General features: G+C 44.7%; 1 protein-coding gene across 1 annotated transcript in view; it reads right to left on the reverse strand.

Moving 5' to 3' along the window:
* Positions 1-5,764: 5,764 nt before the first annotated feature.
* The window catches only part of WNT2 (Wnt family member 2), a 45,147-nt gene continuing 29,576 nt past the window's right edge, over positions 5,765-21,335 (reverse strand). Inside the window, exon 5 of the mRNA XM_065883747.1 lies at positions 5,765-6,889. Within this exon, the coding sequence (XP_065739819.1) occupies positions 6,660-6,889 (230 nt within the window). The 3' untranslated portion in view covers positions 5,765-6,659. The remainder of the gene's footprint in view (positions 6,890-21,335) is intronic.

Genomic DNA, 21,335 nt, shown 5'->3' on the forward strand with positions numbered 1-21,335 from the left:
GTGCACCCTCCACCTGCAACATGAAGCCCCTAAACATTTACAGATGGGCTTGCCAAACTCCCTAGCCTCTGCCCAAGTAAGCAGTGTGAACAAGCCGGCTGAGTGGATACTGGATGCATCTTCATCACTGAAGTATTTGAATTGGGTTTACAGGCAGTAATGTGATTCCTCTCGTGTGTGGAACTTAGGAAAGCTGGCAATGCTATTAAGATAGGATTGCGTGCACTACCTGGGGAAATCCAGAGCCCGTGATTCAGTTACAGGGGCTTTCACAGGGTTAGTCAGTACTCGGAAATTACAAAATCAAGTTGAGTCCAAAAATAGTCTAAATGGTAAATTGGTCTGGTTGATCAGATTTTACTCATGCTGTATTATCTAGAACTGGATCATAGGATGAAGCAACAGATGAAGAGTTCTTTTGTTCATCCAAGTGGTTCTCATCTGCTCTTTACTTCTTTGGGTAGCCTAAATAGAAATCCAGTTTGGCCCATGAAAAATTGTCAAGTAAAAGAAGACAGGCTTTCTGTTTCCTTCCTTTAGCCAGTTGTCATCTGCCCCAAGTTCTCCAGCCCGCTGAGGTGACCCTTCATTTTGTCTATCACCCAGCGTCTTTCTTCCTCCACTCTACCCCACCTTGCATCCAGCACATGCTGGCCCTTTCCCGTCTTCGTTGGCACATGTTGGACAACTCTCTGAATTCCTTCACTCCACTAAAATACCACCCACATGAGTCTAGGCAGTGTGTGTGTGTGTGTGTGTGTGTGTGTGTGTGTGTGTGTGCGCAGTGAACCTGTAGCTGATAACCCACCCAGGCTCTCCACTGGAAAGTCTCACCATATCTGCTTGAAACTCAGACTTTCTCCATTTTGCAGCGACCCCTCTTGACTATTACCCCTCTTCTGTCCTGAAAAACTCAAAATCACTCAACTATTTTAGGCAGAGCTAGAACGTTCTCACTCCTCCAGCTCCAGGCCATATCTTGGGCTTTTTGTCCCTGAGGGTTGTGAAACTGAGGAGTTCCTAAGAAGAATTCAGCCTCCAACTTCTGAAAACACACTGCCATTTTACTAAGAGGACTTGAAGTGTTAGATCTTTGGTTCTCACCCGGGAGCGGTTTCACTATCACCCGTCGCTCCCACCACCCCACCTGGGACATCTGGCAATGTCTGGAGACACTTCTGGTTGTCACACTAGGGAGCACGGGTCCTGGCATCCAGTGATTAGAGACGAGGGTTGCTTCTAAAGATCCTACCATGTGCAGGACAGCCCTCTCACACAAAAGCTTAGATAAAAAGGGAATTGCATTGACAGTGTCTGGGCAAAGAATATTTCGGGGAAATGCCCTTTGAAAAACACACACAGACACATGTGTTGTGCCACCACCTCTTCTTCAAATCGTGCAAGTGTGGGAGTTTCTAGGAATGAATCCTAGAGGGGCCAGGAGCAGCCTGACTAGGGGGCTGGTCACCTTGGGGTGCTTGACGTACAGTCAGCACCTTGTTTAGTCAGGTCACCCCAAAATATAGCTCATCAAGGAAGAGAAAATGGGGGGAGGAGTGGATTTCCCTTGCTGTGGGAGAGTTTATTTCCATTTTCTGAGCTTCTGCTGCTTGTATGTAAGTGGCACATACAATCAGGATGCACAGATCTCAATAAAGGGGTGAGGGATCTTGTATGTTTTTAATCAAGCTGAGAAAAGAAACATTTAGGGCTTCCCTGGTGGCGCAGTGGTTGAGAGTCCGCCTGCCGATGCAGCGGACATGGGTTCGTGCCCCGGTCCAGGAAGATCCCACATGCCGCGGAGCGGCTGCGCCCGTGAGCCATGGCCGCTGAGCCTGCGCGCCCGGAGCCTGTGCTCCGCAATGGAAGAGGCAGCTGAGAGCAAGCACTTATTTGGAAAATAATATGGAGAAGTTGATGGGGATGCGTCTAGCTGCTGTGGAGAGACACTGAATTTATAAACGCTGCCAAAGCATGCTGGTGCCAAGAGGGGGCAAGCACTTAGGTGGCAACCACAGGAGAACACAGGTGAAAACCTAGGATAATTTTTCAATCTAGAATATGTCTTACCTGTGAATTGTAGTTATCAGTGAGGTAAGTCAATTGCCTTCCCTGAAAATCTTTACATACTTGAAAGACACCTCTTAATCAAGTTGTGTTAAGGGTGGTCCTGAGAAAAGACGGTTTCTGTAACCTGAAGGGATTTCTTTTCACCAGAGGGTTTGGCAAGACTATCGCGAGTTTAGAATAACAAAGTCAACACCGAAAATTGGCTTTATTATATTTTGATTTCACAGAAGATGTAGACTTGTAAATAACAATAGTTCTTTGTAACAATCTGCGTGACACTTTTATTAGCTTGTGGAAGTGGGAGGTTTGGTTAAACAAGAAATCCATGTGAACCTCAGGAAAAAAAAAACTAGAGCTGGAACAACGACAATTTAGAAAAATAACGATCATGTTGGGCTTTGCAAACCACCTGTCACCTTGCTGATCCCCAGAAAAATGTAAAGAACATTCTCATGGATGAGTGAAAATTTTCTCTGCCTAGGTAAGGATAAGGTCAAAATCAGCACACCTTAGCTGTCAGGTTACACCAGCAGACTGCTTTGCAGGTCGGCACAGACCTGACAAAAGCAATTTACCAGCTTTGGAACTGGGAGGTCTATTTGTTGAGAGTACAACTCTTGCTCTTAAGATAAGGAACTCAGGTTGAAGTACAGTAAATAGACAAAAGAATGGTTCTGGTCCATTGGACACCTCTCTGAGCCTTTATTTTGAGAGTGGGCAATAGGGGAGATGAATGTTCTTTAACTGAGCGAGACAACACCGGCCCCAGGCCAGCCTTTAATAAGTGAGAAGTAATAACAATATCCTGGCCTGAAAATACTGTCAAGCCCAAGTGCATGCACAGTCATGTTGGCTGCCTCTGAGAGAGAGGCCCGCTGTAGGTCTCAGAGAGTCAGTGTAAGATTCTTTAATAAGTTAATAAGGCCGAGAAGTGCCAATGTGAAGTTGGATTTTCTGACTTTAAAGCTACCTTTCTTTGAAAAAAGAAACGTGATACCTGATGTTTTCAAGCATCGTAATAACTCCTATAAAAAGGCAAATCGTTGTGACAATTGAAAACATCTCTTGAAATTAACCTTGGCAGCCTGGAGCAGAGCTAGACAACAGGTATGGACAGCTGAGCAACGGCCCGAGGCCCTAAGGCTCAGGGGCCTCCAGATGCCTTGGAAGTAGGTGCTGGGAGGGGACAGGGAAGCAACAGAGAAGGAAGGGTGGAGGTTACCCACAAGAGCTGAAAAAGCCACTCTCCACCATCACCAAACTCAGCTGGTCTCTTGGCAACAGCTACCTGGCTCTTTCCCTCTCACTCCCCCTCCCGTGATCAGGCCACGTGCAGATTAAATTGCCATTTGGTGGATCCTTCTGGGATGCTCATTTCAATCTAGTGACACCCATAAAAGGCAGAGCAGATAGGCAGTGTTCTACGCCTGGGGTTGCCCTATGCCTCTCCCACTCCCATCCTGAAGTAACTGTGGTCCAATAACAGGCCAGGGCCCCCATCCTTGAGGGGCACAGAGCCAGAGCCAAGTGTGGTCATGGCACTGGGGGCGTTTGTGCTTGAGTTTAAGCCATTTGAGGGGATAAACTGGTCTCTTTAAAGCAGGGTGTTAATGCTTTCAGAGCATGAGGCACTGTCCAGGACGCTGTAACTAGAATGCACATTGAAAAGGGTGTTCACCGAACAGTCGGCACCACAGACCAATTGACAGAGGCAAATCTATTGAAGAAAAAAACCCATTTGCTAAGTCTGAGAATCATGTGCAATTGTATCTTTATTTAAGGAAACTACAGTGAACTAGTGAAGATCTCCTGCTGTGTGGAACGTTTTCAGAAATGGCAGAAAAATCAATAGGCATCATCTAGAGCTTAGAAAACTTCCACTTATAATAAGATATTTACCGGGAGGGAATTTGTAAGGGGATTTGACCTGAATGGATTCCCTCATTATTTTATTTTGGGTAATTCATGCCATACATTCCCTTAAAAGCCTGGATAATCAAGAGTTTTGTATCTTTTAGAGTCATGAAATATTGATCCTGTACCAAACCCTAAAGAAAATAAGTTTGAAATTATCTTCACCTTTTTAAAAATTTGGAGATTTTCTCTTTCAGAAGTAAAAGCAGATAAAAATATTTCACTCTCTTATTTTACTCTCCACAGTGGCTTCATCTACTGCCACTGGAGATGGCTGCCATAGTCTCTCTCACAAAATAGGACAATTTATGCAGCAAGAGGCAGTGTATGAGCAAGGGGACACGGACATGCCTTGTCCCCTTTGCTCCTTATCAGGAAGGATGCATTTCAGCATGAGAAGAAAGTCAGATCTAAGCATGCCAGGGATAAACAAACAAACAAACAATGAACATCCTCTCAAGATACTAAAACTGCTTAGAATCCACCAAGTTAATTCTGAGACAAACTAGTTTCATTTAATAGATAAAGTGCTTAACTTTCTTGAAGACTCTTAGAGTGTGGTCCTGTTTGTGGGAATATCAGGGTAACGGCTGGTATTTGTACAGATCCTTTCACTTCTCTTGGTCTCAGTTTCCCCAGATACAGGCTGAGGGGAGCTAAGATGTCCTCTAAGATCCTTTCCATGTCTAAATATATCCATGGATTTATGAGTTCACAGTTCATCCAGCAGGAAGGGGGGCTGATGGCTTTGGGACCCCCAAGAAAGTCCCTCCATCCTCCCACAGCAAGCTTTAGTGTAACTAAGACTGAGCTCACCTGTTCGGCCTCCCACTCACCCCCCCGCTCCCCGCTCCCGGACCCACACTGGGCTCAGAGCAGCCACCACCACGCTCCATCCTCCCACCCTCTGAATCCTTAGAATAAAAAGAAGGAAGAGCCACTTTGGAAAAATTAGACAATTAATTTTAGGGTTTGGGAGTGAGTGAAAAGAGATGAATTCTGTCATTTTAAAGAAAGCTAAGAGGCAAATATCATTATGACAAAGCACTCCAGAGGGTTGATTTCCAAGAGGCTTGGTGTAAATGTCCTGCTCTAAATCAAGGATAGAGAACCAGAAGGCCAAAGTATCAAAGGGTAAGCAAGCATCGGTAATTTGACACCAGATGCCCGTAATGAATCATCCTGTTAGTTAATGTAGCTCTGTGAAGAGATCACATTTAGAACTAGAACCTAACTGGAGGGGGGGAATGAGGAGTACCTTCGGGTATTTCACCTTTCTTTCATCTGATACATCTTTCATCTGATAAAATGGGGCAGGCAGCCTCTCCATTTTCCTTGGATGTCATCTTGCAGTTTAGGGCAGAAGCCAGCCACAATTTGCATATCGATGTTCCCATAATTACAGCTGGGTCCCTTAAATATAGTCTCCAAGTTACAATTTGTTTGCAATATAATACACTAGGGTTACCAACTTTATAAGCAAGGCTATGTGTTATTTGCTTTAGGTTATGGTATCTTGTCATCTTGTAAGCGTCAAATGAACACAATTAAATATGACAGATCTTTACAACGTGCTTGAAGGGCGACAGGAACTAGTTGATGCCCCTTTGCGCACACGGCCGACTTCTTTTAGTTGTCCACTTATGGTTGGAGCTGTCCAGGCGTGACCTCGCTCTGGAAACCTCTCTGTCAGCATTTTGGTTCCCTGGTCTTGTCATCCCCAAAGTTTTCATTCTTAAAGCCATTTCAGTTACAGAATTCCATGGGCCACAAGCATCACACCAGCTAGGAATTTCATTCCTCTCCTTCCCCCTTATCTGTACAGATGTGTTTTCTGACATTCCACTCACTAGGTTACTTTCCTCCATCTTCACCCAACAGTTACAGAATACTGCCAGATCATCAGTTTTCTTTTAAACTCCCTTCAGATTCTAAGTGATCTCATTCCCTAAAAAGTTCTTTATATTGAGTGGACAGTAATGCAAAGCAATCACTTTCTGAGGCTTTTGCTATTGCACAGACTCCAAACTGTACCAAAGGACAACAGACCCACCTTGTCACATCAGATTTTAATATGGCAACAAATGCCTTGAAATGCGTGCATTTGAAACCTAAAGTTTATTGAAAGCCATTTTTCTCCAGCCAATTACCAATCACCCCAGAGGTGGTGGCTGTGAAAATCACTCGATCAGGCAAAAGCCTTGCTTGGTCTTTTCAAGAATTAAAGTTAATTCAGTAGGGGTTTATCCTGCTTTCTATAGTTCACCCTCCGGACAGAAGTATGGAATTTCTTAACTGTGAACATTTGTTGGAAAACACAGAGGAAGCTCCTTTGAGACACTCTTTTTCCCTCTGGCCAACTGTTCTAGAAGAGGAAACGTCTAGGTGGGTAGAGACAGTGGTCTGGGCCCACCACCCCTCCCCCCTCTAACAGCCCGGCGCGACCAGGAAGAGACGTGCCTCAGGATGCTGGCGGTTGGAGAAAATAAGGCGTGCTTAATGTGCAGCGTGTGGGCCCCGTCCCGGGCCCCCAGGGAGCAGGAAGAGGCTTCCGTAGAGACAAAGGCCACGTGCCTAAGGAAAACATCTCCCAGAGGGAACCCAAGAGCCCAGCATCCTTGCAGATCCAGTGGAGTCCTTGTGGGAGGGAAGGTGGATGGGGACCTCCGCTGGGGTCATGTGGGAGCCGCCCAGTCGGGGCTCTTCGGGGCCTTGCACGTGTGCACATCCAGGGCCTCCAGGCAGTCCTGGCAGCGCACAGCACAGCACCAGTGGAACTTACACTCGCACTTGGTCATCCGGGTGACGCGGGAGGTGTCATAGCCTCTCCCACAGCACATGACTTCGCAGCTGTCCATGCCTCGGGAAGTCAGGTTGCACACACGGCCTGCTGTACCCGGGGAGCCTGGAAGACAAGCCAGGGGGTGTCACTGAAATGGTGTGGGTGGAACACAGTATGCTTCGAGAGGAAGCGTCACGTTGTCATCCTCCAGGACGGGGCCCTGATGCCACCTCACCACATCCCGGGGCTGTGCCACCAATTCTGTGGACCCCCGGAGCACCCTGGGGGCAACAGCAGTGAGCACCCTGTCCAGGAAGAATGGACGTGAAGCTTTGCAGCTGCCTTGGACATCCTGACTCCAGCATTCCCACTTCTAAGTTGGATAAACTTTTCAGATTATCCTTACCCAGCCTTAGATTGATGGGTCACTGAATGGGCAAGGCCAGATCAGGATGAAAGAAGGAGCCATACTAGTCCTCTCTCTCCCAGCCTTAAATCACATTAAGGAAGCAGTGGTCAAAGTTAGCTCTGTTGGAATTTGTTGGGGCATGGAACCCTCCAACGGTGGGGATTTTGTCTCCCCAGACTTGATTACACTGGCTTATTAGAAAGACAAGAGAACTCTGGTTGCCGAAGGGCAGGTGTGGGCATCATTTGTGTAAGGCCTTGAGGAGGGAGCGATGCCCAGCCTGGTTTATCTTCCATGCTTTGGTCTAGTGGGTCATCTAGATGTGTGTGAGACACCTGGTTGAAGCCAGGATTCTAGGTCTTTGATAAAACTGGTATGAAAAGCCTGTTAGAAATGACTAGTGGACATTGTCTTAGTTAATTAGGATCATGCTTGCTGTTTGGCAATTCATATTTATGTATTTGTTTCTCAAAGAATCTCAAAGCTAGGAAGACTCCATTTTTTTTTTTTTTTTTTTTTGTGGTACGCGGGCCTCTCACTGTTGTGGCCTCTCCCGTTGCGGAGCACAGGCTCTGGACGCGCAGGCTCAGCGGCCATGGCTCACGGGCCCAGCCGCTCCGCGGCATGTGGGATCTTCCCAGACCGGGGCACGAACCCGCGTCCTCTGCATCGGCAGGCGGACTCTCAACCACTGCGCCACCAGGGAAGCCCTAGGAAGCCTCTTAATTGTTCTTTTCTTGAGGAGGCACCCAGAGTTCTTTTACAAGAGCCTTATCTGGTAACAGAACCAATTGTAATGGACATTTTTAGAGAGTCTGCTCAGCTTACAATGATCCTTTCTGCACAGAGCAGGGCGCCTGGCAGCCATGGTGAACAACGTGACCCTGCTCTCTTGGCAGCAGGTGACTGGGCCAGGGGTGAGCACCGGACTCGAGCCGGGCCAATGAGGTAGATTTCCCTGAGGATTTGTGGTTCTGATGGGAACAGTTAGTACAAATTCCAAGTATAAACACAGCAGCCATTGGCAGCCATGTACCATGATGAGGTCTGTGGACGAGAAGACATCACAGAGAGATGAGAACGAGGCAGATGTACAGAGACAGTGAGGATAAGACATGGAAAGAGAATGCTGCCCAGACCCTGGACTGTTTTCTGGACATTTCTCTCTGAGGTCTGGCTGCATTCCAACCTTTGGATACCTCGAGAGACTGTATCCTTATAGTAAATTTCACCTTTCAGCTTAAAGCACTCAAGTTTCTATCACTTGCAATTGACAATCCTAAATAACCAACAAACCTAAACTCTTTATTAAAAACAAAACAAAACAAAAACACCTTTTATCGGGATGAAAAAGACAGTGGCTTCACTTTCCATTCCTCCATCATTTAACTAGGAATTTTTCCCTCTTCATAGCTCCTCCAGTGCCTCGTGACTCTGCGCTTATCACATTCCACCCTGTGTTCCAATTATCTATATAAAAGTCATGTTGAGCTGCCTGTCAAGAACGACCAAGGAAGCAGCCAGGTTCAAGCAGGGCATGGGGTCAAGAAGAGGGGTGGGGGGGGGCAGGACTTGCTCTGTGTGATCAGACCACTGACAGCAGGAAGACAGGCAGGGCAATTTCATAAGGACAGGAAGGACGGCAAAGGGCCGGAGTCAGGGTGGCGGGTGGGTTAGCCAGGGATGGCCCTGAGCCTACATCGTGTGCTGAAGAAGCAAAGCGTTGGAAGAGACAGCAGCTGGGCCTGGATTCGGGGCAACCATCGGGACAGTACTCAGAATCCCTGACTGTGCAAAAAGGACAGGCTGCCACGTGCTGCCTCTAACAGCAGACTCCTTTACTTAATTCAGTAAACATTCAGCGAACGCAAACGTGTGTGAGACACTGTGCGGCTACCTGGGGTTTCTGGCGGTGGCCATGAGGAAATAAAATAATTAGGATTCACTTCCTGTTCTCAGGGAACTCATGATATAATGAAGAGATAAATATGTAAAGAGTTATTTCCACTACTTCAAGATAACTGCTCCATTTGCTGAAGACCTACTGTAGCCAACGGTAGAGTTTTGTGGAAGACACCGCTGCAAAGCTCAAGACAGTAGAGAGAGGTTATTTAGGGCTTGGACAAATCAGGGTTCAAATCCTAGCTTTACCATGTATCAACTGTGTGACCTTGGGCACGTTACTTAATCTCATTAAGCTTCAGTTTCTTCCTATGCAAAACTGGGATAAGAACAGTTCCTTCCTCATAGGGCTGTGGTGGGGACTGAATGAGATTCTGCCTGGAAGCTCCCGGCATAATAAGTGCTCAATAAATGTTAACCATTCATTCACTTAACAAGTATTTAACAAGAGTGCCTACTATGTGCTAGGCACAGTTCTGGGAGCTTGGGCTGCTGTATCAGTGAACAAAGCAAAGATCCTGCCTGCCTCGAGGAGTTTATGTTCTAGGGGGGTAAGCCAAGCATATTATAATAATGATATTTATTAGTAATAATAGTAGAAAACAGGATCAGAAAAGGAGCTGTTAATGGTTTTGTAGAGGAGGTGGCATTACAGATATGACGTGAAGGATAGATAGAAGATTTGAAGGGGAGAATGGGGTGACAGGCATTTCTGGCGAGAGAGAACCTCCCAGCAGAAATTCAGAGGTCAAGTACACAAGAGACTGTGCAGATTCAACGTGGCCGAGGCAGAGGGTGTGTGTTAGGCAAAAAGCACGGAAAGAGAGGTTGGAGCAACAGGTCAAAGAGTCTTCCTGCCTTGCTGCAATTTGGATTTTATTCCATGGTGGGTGGTGAGCCAGTCCAGATTTCTATTCAGGGAAAAATATGTTGCAATGATAAATCTGGAAGAGTGGCTTGGGGCAGAGAGGTATCTTGAGGCTGTTGGATTAGTCCAGGCAAGAGATAATGAGTGGAGACAGAAGTAGGACAAATACAGGATGGGTTGAAGAGGAAGAAGCCCTAGGACTTGGTGACCCACTGAATTAAAGGGTGAGTTGGATGGTGGGGCGTGTCAAGTAGGAAAAGACTGAAAACTGTTCATCTGGTTCAACAATAAGGAGGTAACTCGTGCCTTTTGATGAGAGCAGCTTCAGTGGAACAATACGGGTGGGTGCAGTGGATTGAAGAGTGAACAGGAGGAGAGGCCAGGTGATGACAGAGTGTGGGCAGTTTGCAAGAAGCTTGGTGATGAAGTGGACAAAAGAGCAGAGCTGCAAGGACTGATGAAGCTGAAGGTGGAACTTTAAGGTGATTTCAGGCCATTCCGTTGATCGGTGGTTTGCTATGCAGCAGGAGTTAGATGATAACATTGTGTAAGTTTTCATTTATATAAAGTGCAAAAGTGGGGAAAACTAGTCTGTGCCATTAGAAGTCAGGGTAGTGCTATCTCTTGGGGAGGTAGTGAAACGGGGCCTGAAGGAGGCTTCTGGGGTACTGTTCTCTTCAGGGTCCTGATCTGGGCGCATGTTACCTGGGGGTGCTCATTTGAGACGGTTCGCTTAGCTGTACACATGTGGTACATGCCCTTTGCCGGATGCATTTTATATTTCACTAACAAGAAGAGAAGGGGGAAGGGAATGAGGAAGAGGAACAGGAGGCAGCAGCTAAGGCCACAGACGCGAAGACTTAGCGGAGAAGTGTTCACCGCAGCTGGAGCGTAGTGCTCAAAGCGGGCAGTGGCAGGAGATGAGCCACTGAGGTGGGCAGAAGCTGCCTGTGAAAGGCCTTGTGTCACAGGCCAAGGGGTTTGCGTTTTAACCAAGGGCGGAGGAATGCTATTGAGAGTTATTACACAAAAGGGAGACATGATTTGACTTGTATTTCAGAAGAATCACTATGGGTGACTGGATTGAAGGGGGCCAGGGTGAAGGCCAGGAGACCAGTTAGAAACCAATAAAGGACTCTGGGCAGGACACGATGTGGCCTGGATGGAGACAGTGGTAGTGGCAATGGGAGAGGTTAACGGACTCGAGGGAAGCTGAGAAGGCTGCACCTCAGGACGTGGTGACTGACTGGACAAGCGGCTGAGAGGTTGAGGAGAGTGGAGAGGTGCTCCCAGGCTTCCGGCGGGAGTGCCGGGGTTTACGCGGGTGACGTTCCCTGAGGTGGGGGACACCTGGGAGAGGCAGGCTTTGGGGGAAGATAACGAGCTTAGTTTTCAGCATGTTGAGTTGGCTGTGACTGTGTGCCATACAGGTAGGAATGGTCACTGAAAATCCTCTCTGGGACTCAGGAGAGAGGTCAGGATGGAGATGCCGATTAGGAAATCTTTGGCAGAGGTGGCAACTGAAGCCTGGGGTGTGAATGAGACCCCTAGGGGTTGTGTGAAAAGTGCTCTCACCTGCCGTCTCAGAGGCAACTGAGTTTTTACCTTTTATGTGTTTTGTTCATAAGCCCTGCACATCAATGAGCATTCCTCACTTCCACTGACATGCATTTATCAGAATATAAATACATTACCATGCAATTAGAATTCTTTATCCCCTTTGTGGCTCTGGGGCACAGGGGCCAGGACAGGGAGGCCAAATGTCTCATTCCTGAATCAGGCTGTGGGCCTTTTACTGACATCGAACTCCATGGTCTTTCCCTGGCGGCTTGCAAGCCTAAGGAGGTTGAATCGTGTGGTCTAACTCAGCCTGGACTAATGGTCCTGGTGGGTTTTGTCCCCCAAATGCAGCAAACTGAACTAACTGGACTCCAACTGGACAGAAGGTTGTTCAGTGAAGTGGTCTCAACATCATCCAAACTCTGAGAGGAGCAAAGTGATGGCCGCTGGCAAGAGCTTAACTAGGAAGTGGTTTCAGAAAAGGAGACAAAGACTCTGCCTCGGAGCCTTCTCAGCAGTTCAGTGTTCAGCTACAAATGCTGGAATTCACGGTGAATCCGAACCTACCACTCTCCACTGGCTGCCCAAACAGGGCATAAGGAAGGCCCAGAAGAAAATGTGAGATGGGTTTTTGAAGGTTGAGAGCCACTGATGTGAGAACGCTGTGGGGTCGCAGCCCGGAGCAGCAACGGCCCCTCTGAGGGATCAGCGGCGCCAGGATGGGCCAGCCGAGGGGAGGACGAGGCTGCTTAGAGAAGGACTACAAACTGGCCCTGCTTTGGGGTTTGGCTCTCATTAGATCTGATGACAGACTGCAGGGAGGAAGGGCAGTTTTGACACTTGCTGCCGTTTGAGGAGAATATAGAGCCATTTCCTCAAAACCCTGAAAAGAGAGTTTGCCAGAGTACAGAAGCTACACAAAACGTGTTGGTATTGCTTCCTGTATTGAAATTATAATAAGGACTTCCCATTAGCCTTTGCAAGACAGAAAACATCACCATCACCATTATTCTTGAAGTAAAAAGAATCAAGACTATACATATATGTATATATATATATATATATATACATACACAAGATTATATGCATATATGTGTGTGTGAGAGACAGAAAGAGAGAGCGCTCACGTGTGCTTTATGAAAAGGAGCCACTGAGTTTTATGACCTGGCTGCTTGTTTAGTTCTGAATATTTGTGACATATACTTTTAGATCTCTTTTTCTAAATAATATACCAACTTATTAAGTAATGAGTCACTCATTAGATGATCTGATGACCCCACCTAGGCCATAACAAGAGCCCTGGGGAAATAAAGCCAGCTACACCTACCAGAAGAGCCAGTTTTCACATTTTCAAAGCCAGAGAGAGCTGAAGTTCTTCCGTCCTTTCTTTTCTTCTCTTTTGCCCCTCTTCTTCCCCCTCTATCTTCTTTTTTATCCTCTTTCTCTCCTTTTTGTTCATAACTGGGGCCAATATTTGTGGAGCACTTACACAGGCCAGGCCCTGGGATAAGCCTTTGCCTGTATTATCTCATTTAATTCTCATAAGTGCTTATAAAGTAGGTACTATTATCATCACTGTTTTGGAAATGAGGAAACAGAAGGTCAGAGGGGTTAAGTGACTTGCCCGAGATCACACAGCGAGCAGGTGGCAGGGTCAGGATTTGGAGATGGAGCTCTTGACCTTGTGATTTGATCTCGTGTCCCGCCAGGGACAGGCTCATGTGTAACAGTATGTGATCAGTGCTTTAGCAGATTTCCTGTTCTCTCCCTTCATTATTTTATTAACTGAAGAACTTGCAAAGGTCCTGACTTATAACTCTTTTGGAGGGGACCTTTTCCTCCAATTCATGATATGCCGTAGACAATTAGGACACCGAAGTCTTGTGAGAAAGTGAACAAGGCTTGTTAACGTGGTATTTGTAGCTTACCCTGCATTATTCCCGTACTGATATTCCTGTTGAATTCCTGGCACCTTTTTGAGGAATGAGACAGACCAAATACTTTGCAATACCAGAACGCACATCTCCAAAACACGCGTGCTCCCAAGTTGGTTCTAATACATGTTGCTGATGTGGCTACGACTGAAGACTCTGGGAGGAGCCGTCCCTAAGCAGAGCTCTCTGCTCAGGAAAGCCTATAGCACCAATTTGCATCTCACCAAAAATGAAATGGCATAGCTTGCTCTTACCTAGCTCTTCTCAGACTTCATTCTAAGATTCTCTGCACCATTTCCAAATGCCAAATTGATCTTTATGGGTCAAATATTTGCATCATACAATATCTACAAAGCCTGTGTGGCTGGCTCTAAAAATACTTCAAAGGAGAAAGTTAAAAAATACTTTTGAGTAATGGCCCTAATATTAGTCTCCCAAATTGATATGTTAAATGGATAAACACATATTTAGATGCTTCAGATTTAACATGTTTATTTAAAAGATCATTTATATTGCTTTATAATGTTATTTCTTACTACATTCTGATTTACTCAGTTCACTTAAGAGAAGTGACAAGTTGGAAGCTCTTCTCCCTGACTTCCCTTTGCCTTAGGTTTGTGAAGTGTGCCCAGATATGTGACCTGCCTGGGTACAGATCCCAATCCCCAGACAGTGTGGTACAGACTCAGGTTCAGCGGACCCAAACCTTCACCTGTCATCTTCATACCGCACTGTCATTAGATCATCTGCCTGGAGTCAGTGCCCGTAAAATCCGGGCTGTCTGTAACCATGGGAAGGTGCGGGTTCCAGCCAGATGGACCGCTCTCCTCCCACAGGTGTTTTCCTCACCCTGATTCACACAAGAGCTCACATATGCATGGGAAAAAAATGAAGAATCAGAGTTTCTAAATCACGTAAGTTTGGGGCCACATAATACATCTTTGGTAAAGCAATGCTGAGGGAACTTTATAGAATCAAGCATCCCATCCCCAGAGCTATAAAATTAATGATGGAGTCAGGGTTCCCAGTGCAAAAACACTTGTCTCCCCTAACATGCATCTTCCTGACAGCAGAGGAGGATGAAGGGCTTTTGCTAATAGTTCCCAGACCCACACCTCAGGGACCTGGAGAAAGGGCACTCGCTCCCTTGCTCTCTCTCACTCTCTCTCTCTCTCTGGATGGGCCTGTATCTTTGGAAATTCCTACCACTCCAGGCTGACAGAAGCCCATATGTTGACCGTTAGGGCATAAGGCAAGATTCACTTAAGCCCGTCATCCAATAGGCTGTTTCTCCTCTGGCTGACTTACACGTTGTCATTCACAACACAGATTTATTGAGGGAAGAAAAGAATGTTAAAGAGCAAATGTTAGAGACCGCACATTCATCTACTTGGAAGGCTTCCCCCTTCCTCACATCAGTGATTGCAAAGCTTAAAAGCAGGGAAGGATAATGTCTCTCCACTTATCTCAGAGGGTTTTCCTCAACATTTTCATAATAACTAGGACAGGTTTGACTGGCACAGGAAAGCATGTCCCATTAAATTAGCAAATCCTATCGTGGAATTAAAGTTGTTGAGGTTAGACTGGTCAAGGTTTTCCATATCTGGCACTAGCTAGCCTACCCAAGTTCATTTCCCACTGCCCTCCACCCCTATCCTCTAGTCAGGCCGTCTCCTGAAGAGACTTTCTGATGTCACAGCCGTGTAGACTGTTTGCTCATAAGAGTTACTCTTATCTGCTGTACTGGACTTTCCTCGAACTCCTTTAGATTGAAAGTCTTCCCATCCTTCAAGATTCAGGCCTACTTCAGCACCTGTCATAGAGCGCTCCCTGGCTGCTCCAAGCCCACCTGGACCACCTTCCTAAGTCCTATAATGTTAGCACGTCAGCCAGTAGAGCTCATACACTGTTTTGAAATGTTTGACGATTTCTCATGCATCTTGCTTCCCAAGGACAGCATTAGGTCTTATATTTCTTCTATATACTGCATAGTTCTCAGGTGGTCAAATATTAAAAGCAATTCCTTAAAAATTAAGATCAGCCTCCCCTCCAGGGAGGGGTCACCCAGTCCCCAGGCACTATGGGAGAATAGACTAGCTAAAAGCCAGGTTTTAATTCAAATTATCTCACTTGATACACAGAGAACATATACAAGAAGTGTGGCACATTTTTAAATGACAGAAATTCAAAATGACAACTTAAGAGAGTCTGTGGCATCAAGTTCAGGTTGTGTTATTGCAAACTTAGAGTAAGATTAAGGAACAATTCATTCATTCATAATTGAATCATGGGAACCTTAGGAATTTCTAGGTGACACACGTATCTTAAGAGACCCAAAGAAGTTAATTTGCCCAAGACTACCTAATTAGTAATCAGTAGAAATAATAATAGGTAGCACCAAAGTCTCCTAATCTATAATACAGGGCTCTTTCCCTAGGAATATGAAATTTGCATATTTTAAAAAGGAGATTTACCACACTAGCACAAAATAGGTTTCAGGGAGGGGGAAAGCTTAAAGGAAGTAAGCAAATACATTATTTTAAAGTACTTAAACATTCTTTTGCTTGCAACACATTAATATGGTAATTAGAGATAATTTTTTTCTATTTCCCGAAAAAGTAAAGGATGTCTATTTGGTAAATCCTTTGTTGTTAGTAGTTAAATTATGTCAAAGATTTCAAAATTAGAAAATAAAATCTTTTTTCCTGCAATTTTCTTTCTTTTGAAAGAAAAAAATTTCCTTTTTAAAAAATTTTTCACAAATTCAATCTGATTGTTACTTTCAACTAATTCAAATTAGGGTACTTTTTAGTGTATCCTAAAAGTATAGTAATTCTAGCAAATCTATATTCCAAAAGGTAATGCAGATTTGTAGATCATGCCTATAACGTAAAATAGCACTGGAGGTAAAAAGTATTTTGCTATGTTAACAATGAAATCAGATGAACTACCCAGTAATCCCACTGATAACAATAAATGAAAAAGGCCCCCCCAAAGAGTAAAAGAACTGAGTATGTGGTGGCAGCTAAAAGCAACAGATAGGGTCTGCTGCTGCATTTATTTGAGACCTTTGATCTCATCCAAGGAAACGGGCAGCCAGCAGCATCTTAAGCTCTGTAAATGCCCCACTAATGCACTTGAATATGAGGAAAAATTCTATTTAACACTTAAGCTTAAATGGGAATTTTCACAGGCTGTGTATTATAAAGTAATCAGTGATGAGTGAAGACGTGCTTAGTAATTACCTGTCAAAGGAAGGTAAAGTTATCTTTAAGCTATGACACTGCACCAATATAAGAATCCAGCTAATATGCTGAACATATTTTATGTTGTTTATAGCTTGCCATTTAATTCGATCCAACACATGTTTATGTACTAGATGCCAGGGATTCAGTGGTGAACAGACATATAGTTCCTGCCATCATGGAATCACAATCCAGTGGGACAGACAGGAAAAATGGTGACTTAGAAGCCTCACCAATACATTTTTCATATCATTCTCTCCTGTTCTAGCACTTTTGGGGTATCAGCTCATGAAATTTCTACAATAAAGCTCAACACAGAAAGGAATGAATAACTGATTCTTTACTTTTCAAAGTGACAAATGTAAGGTAAGACCTTGTAATAGTGCAATGGAGTGAGGACTGAAACCTAAGAAAATCACATTCCTGTCCAGGCAGGGTTCCCCAGCACCTAGCCTGAGTCTCCTTGCCTGTCACCCACCTGGCTCCTCCACAAGGACGAGGAGGCCTATGAAACCACGAGGGCAAGAACTGAGTCTGTCTACCTCATTTTTGTATTCCTGGGGCTTATCGTAGTTTCTGGCATATAGAAGAGGCTTCATAAATATTTGTTCCATGACGAGATGAGGGAGCTCAGGTGTCCTGGTGGGAATTGTACATTTAGTATCAAAACAAGGTCCATTGCAACAAAAATAATAAAATATCTAGGAATAAACCTACCTAAGGAGTCAAAAGACCTGTCTGTATGCAGAAAATTATAAGACACTGATAAAAGAAATTAAAGATGATACAAATAGATGGAGAGATATACCATGTTCTTGGATTGGAAGAATCAACATTGTGAAAATGACTCTACTACCCAAAGCAATCTGTAGATTCAATGCAATCCCTATCAAACTACCACTGGCATTTTTCACAGAACTAGAACAAAAAATTTCACAATTTGTATGGAAACACAAAAGACCCCGAATAGCGAAAGCAATCTTGAGAACGAAAAATGGAGCTGGAGGAATCAGGCTCCCTGACTTCAGACTATACTACAAAGCTACAGTAATCAAGACAGTATGGTACTGGCACAAAAACAGAAATATAGATCAACAGAACAGGATAGAAAGCCCAGAGATAAACCCACGCACATATGGTCACCTTATCTTTGATAAAGGAGGCAAGAATATACAGTGGAGAAAAGACAGCCTCTTCAATAAGTGGTGCTGGGAAAACTGGACAGGTACATGTAAAAGTGTGAGATCAGAACACTCCCTAACGCCATACACAAAAATAACCTCAAAATGGATTAAAGATCTAAATGTCAGGCCAGAAACTATCACACTCTTAGAGGAAAACATAGGCAGAACAGTCTATGACATAAATCACAGCAAGATCCTTTTTGACCCACCTCCTAGAGAAATGGAAATAAAAACAAACAAATGGGACCTAATGAAACTTCAAAGCTTTTGCACAGCAAAGGAAACCATAAAGAAGACCAAAAGACAACCCTCAGAATGGGAGAAAATATTTGCAAATGAAGCAACTGACAAAGGATTAATCTCCAAAATTTACAAGCAGCTCATGCAGCTCAATAACAAAAAAACAAACAACCCAATCCAAAAATGGCCAGAAGACCTAAATAGATATTTCTCCAAAGAACATATACAGATTGTCAACAGAACTACCATACGACCCAGCAATCCCACTACTGGGCATATACCCTGAGAAAACCATAATTCAAAAATAGTCATGTACCAAAATGTTCACTGCAGCTCTATTTACAATAGCCAGGAGATGGAAGCAACCTAAGTGTCCGTTATCGGATGAATGGATAAAGAAGATGTGGCACATATATACAATGGAATATTACTCAGCCATAAAAAGAAACGAAATTGAGTTATTTGTAGTGAGGTGGATGGACCTAGAGTGTGTCATACAGAGTGAAGTAAGTCAGAAAGAGAAAAACGAATACCGTATGCTAACACATATATATGGAATCTAAGGAAAGAAAAAAAAAGGTCATGAAGAACCTAGGGGTAAGACGGGAATAAAGACACAGACCTACTAGAGAATGGACTTGAGGATATGGGGAGGGAGAAGAGTAAGCTGTGACAAAGTGAGAGAGTGGCATGGACATATATACACTACCAAACGTAAAATAGCTAGTGGGAAGCAACCGCATGGCACAGGGAGATCAGCTCCGTGCTTTGTTACCACCTAGAGGGGTAGGATATGGAGGGTGAGAGGGAGGGAGACGCAAGAGGGAAGAGATATGGGAACATATGTGTATGTATAACTGATTCACTTTGTTATAAAGCAGAAACTAACACACCATTGTAAAGCAATTATACTCCAATAAAGATGTTAAAAAAAAAAACAAGGTCCACCCACTGCTATTGGCTGACATGGTGTTCCCTTGTTTTTCATCAGGTCACAAGCACATCATTCAGAGGTTCTGCAAACCAAACCACACCACAGGGCAGGTCTAGAACACCAAACTCTGTAAGCTGTGGTTGGAGTTGTGTGTTCCTTTGGTACTGAGCTGTTTGCTAAAGATGATTAATACGGAAAAAACCGTGATACCCGAGGGAGGTCTTACATCGTTCACAGCCTGCAGCTCTCAGCCAGGTACAGGTAACCCCCGATGGTGAGAAAGTTCACTTCGAGCATTTCACTTTTACGAAAGACCTACATTGGTACCTGTTTTTTTTTTTTTTTTTTTTTTTTTGGCTAACTGGAAGAAATCCCAAGAGAATTTTCGCTTTTACAAAAAAAACCTAAAAGTGAACAAAGCTCTCAGCGTTTGTTTTTGCAGCAAGCTGTTAGAGAGGCAGCGCAAACCTGAGCAGCAGGGGTGACACCCCCATCAAGCTCCTCAGGACCCACACAGCATCTCAGCATCAGGGCGCCATCACTTTGAAAGGAGTCTGTGAGGTATCGTGCTTTATCTCAATTTATCTTGTGCATCTATTAGCAAGATGTATCCCAAGGTAATTGCTTATTCGCTTTATACCATTTCGGCTTACGAAAGGTTCCATGGGAAGGCTCTACTTCCAGACAGTGAGGGAAACCTGTATCAGGTTTTCAGCAACAAGTTAAACAACTGTTGAACTCCATTTGCTTTTTGTACTTGACTGGACAGGAGGCGGAGGGTTGCTTGTGTTCTACAGTGGGAGAAGAGACCTCAGGGTGACCTCTGGCCCAGGTCAGGGTTTTTACAAAATAACCAGTGAAAGTGGCCTGTGATTAGGTGCAGACGCTTCCCTGGAGAGGACAGCAGCATTCCTTAGTTAGCGATGCACCTATCTCTAACTTAAGGGTTTCTTTGATTTACAGATGCCTGGGGAAATAACCAGAGAAGATAACCACAGAACCACCCTTCCCAGAAAGCCCAGTTCCTAGGTCTGCCCTCTAGTTTGGCCTGCAAAATGTCACATGCACAGCATCACATGGCTGTACCTACTCTCCGAATCTCTGGGGAGTATTTATAGTTGAACATCAGAGCACTCACCTTCTTCAACTGAAGACTGGGAGAAAATGTCTTGTTATTATTGTTGCCATAAGAAAATCTTCCTTAATCAGGTTTTGAGCTTATCATTTCTTAGGAGCAACTGAAGACATTAACACTCTGGAAGGGCTTGTCATTGAAAGGGGCTCCTAGGCAACCTGAGCTAGACATGGGTGAAGTCTCTCCACCTCCCACCTCCCTGCTTTGTGGGCACCTCATCCCATTGTGTTCTGTGTCCTCGTGCTGACTCTTTATTACACAGCCCCCCAGTCACTACCATCAAATTTCAGGAAGTAAAGTGAGAAAAGTATAGATTTTGGTTTTGACTTTATTTGTTTTGTTTTGTTTATCACTTACAGGCCATGAAATCTTGGGCAAGTTAACTTTTCAGAGGCTCAGTTTCCTTCTCTGTAAATGGAGGTAACAGCTGTGAAGATTCAGAGAAAATACACATAAAGCTTGTAGCCCACAGTCTGATTCTCAGTAGGAATTCACCCAAAGTTCCCATCGCCCTTCCTCACCTGAGGTCTGGGTCTGTCCTCACCCAGGAATACCCTAGGGTCTTGACTCACCCTTCTGTAATTCTCACCAAAATTCACTACTCCTGGTATCACCATTTCAGGACTTCACTAAAGGGCTGACTTGCTGATCTCTGTCAAGCTAATTCCAATGGAAGCTTTGATGGCCGAGATCATTTCAGTGTGCTATTCCCAGTAAAAGAGGGTTCCAGAAAACGCAGGGCCTTAATGTGAAAGGACACCCTCTTACACTGGGTAAGTCAGGGCGGGGATATTTTTGAATGACATTTATTTAGAGCTCCTCAAATAAAAAAGCTTTCTTTCCTTTGTAAGAGATCAGGTATTTTAAAAAAAAAAATCTCTCTGGATTTCTTCTTACCTAATACTTATGGGAAAATCAGGAACCATGGACTACCTAAATCATGGATTTTTCAAATTTTGATGTGCTTGAGTTTGAAAAGCATACAGAATCTCAGGGGTTTTCCTGAGATTCTGATTCAATAGGTTTCTGAAGAGGCCCTCACTCTGGAAAATAGTGGACCAGACCTGCAGAGTTTACCCACTCCACAAGCCGAAATGACAGACAAGCCGGCTTACTTCAGTCAGGTTACGAGTGAATCCGAACAGGCAGCAGGTGCTG

The sequence above is a fragment of the Phocoena phocoena genome, chromosome 9 (assembly GCF_963924675.1).
Source record: "Phocoena phocoena chromosome 9, mPhoPho1.1, whole genome shotgun sequence".
Classification (NCBI taxonomy): Eukaryota; Metazoa; Chordata; class Mammalia; order Artiodactyla; family Phocoenidae; genus Phocoena; species Phocoena phocoena.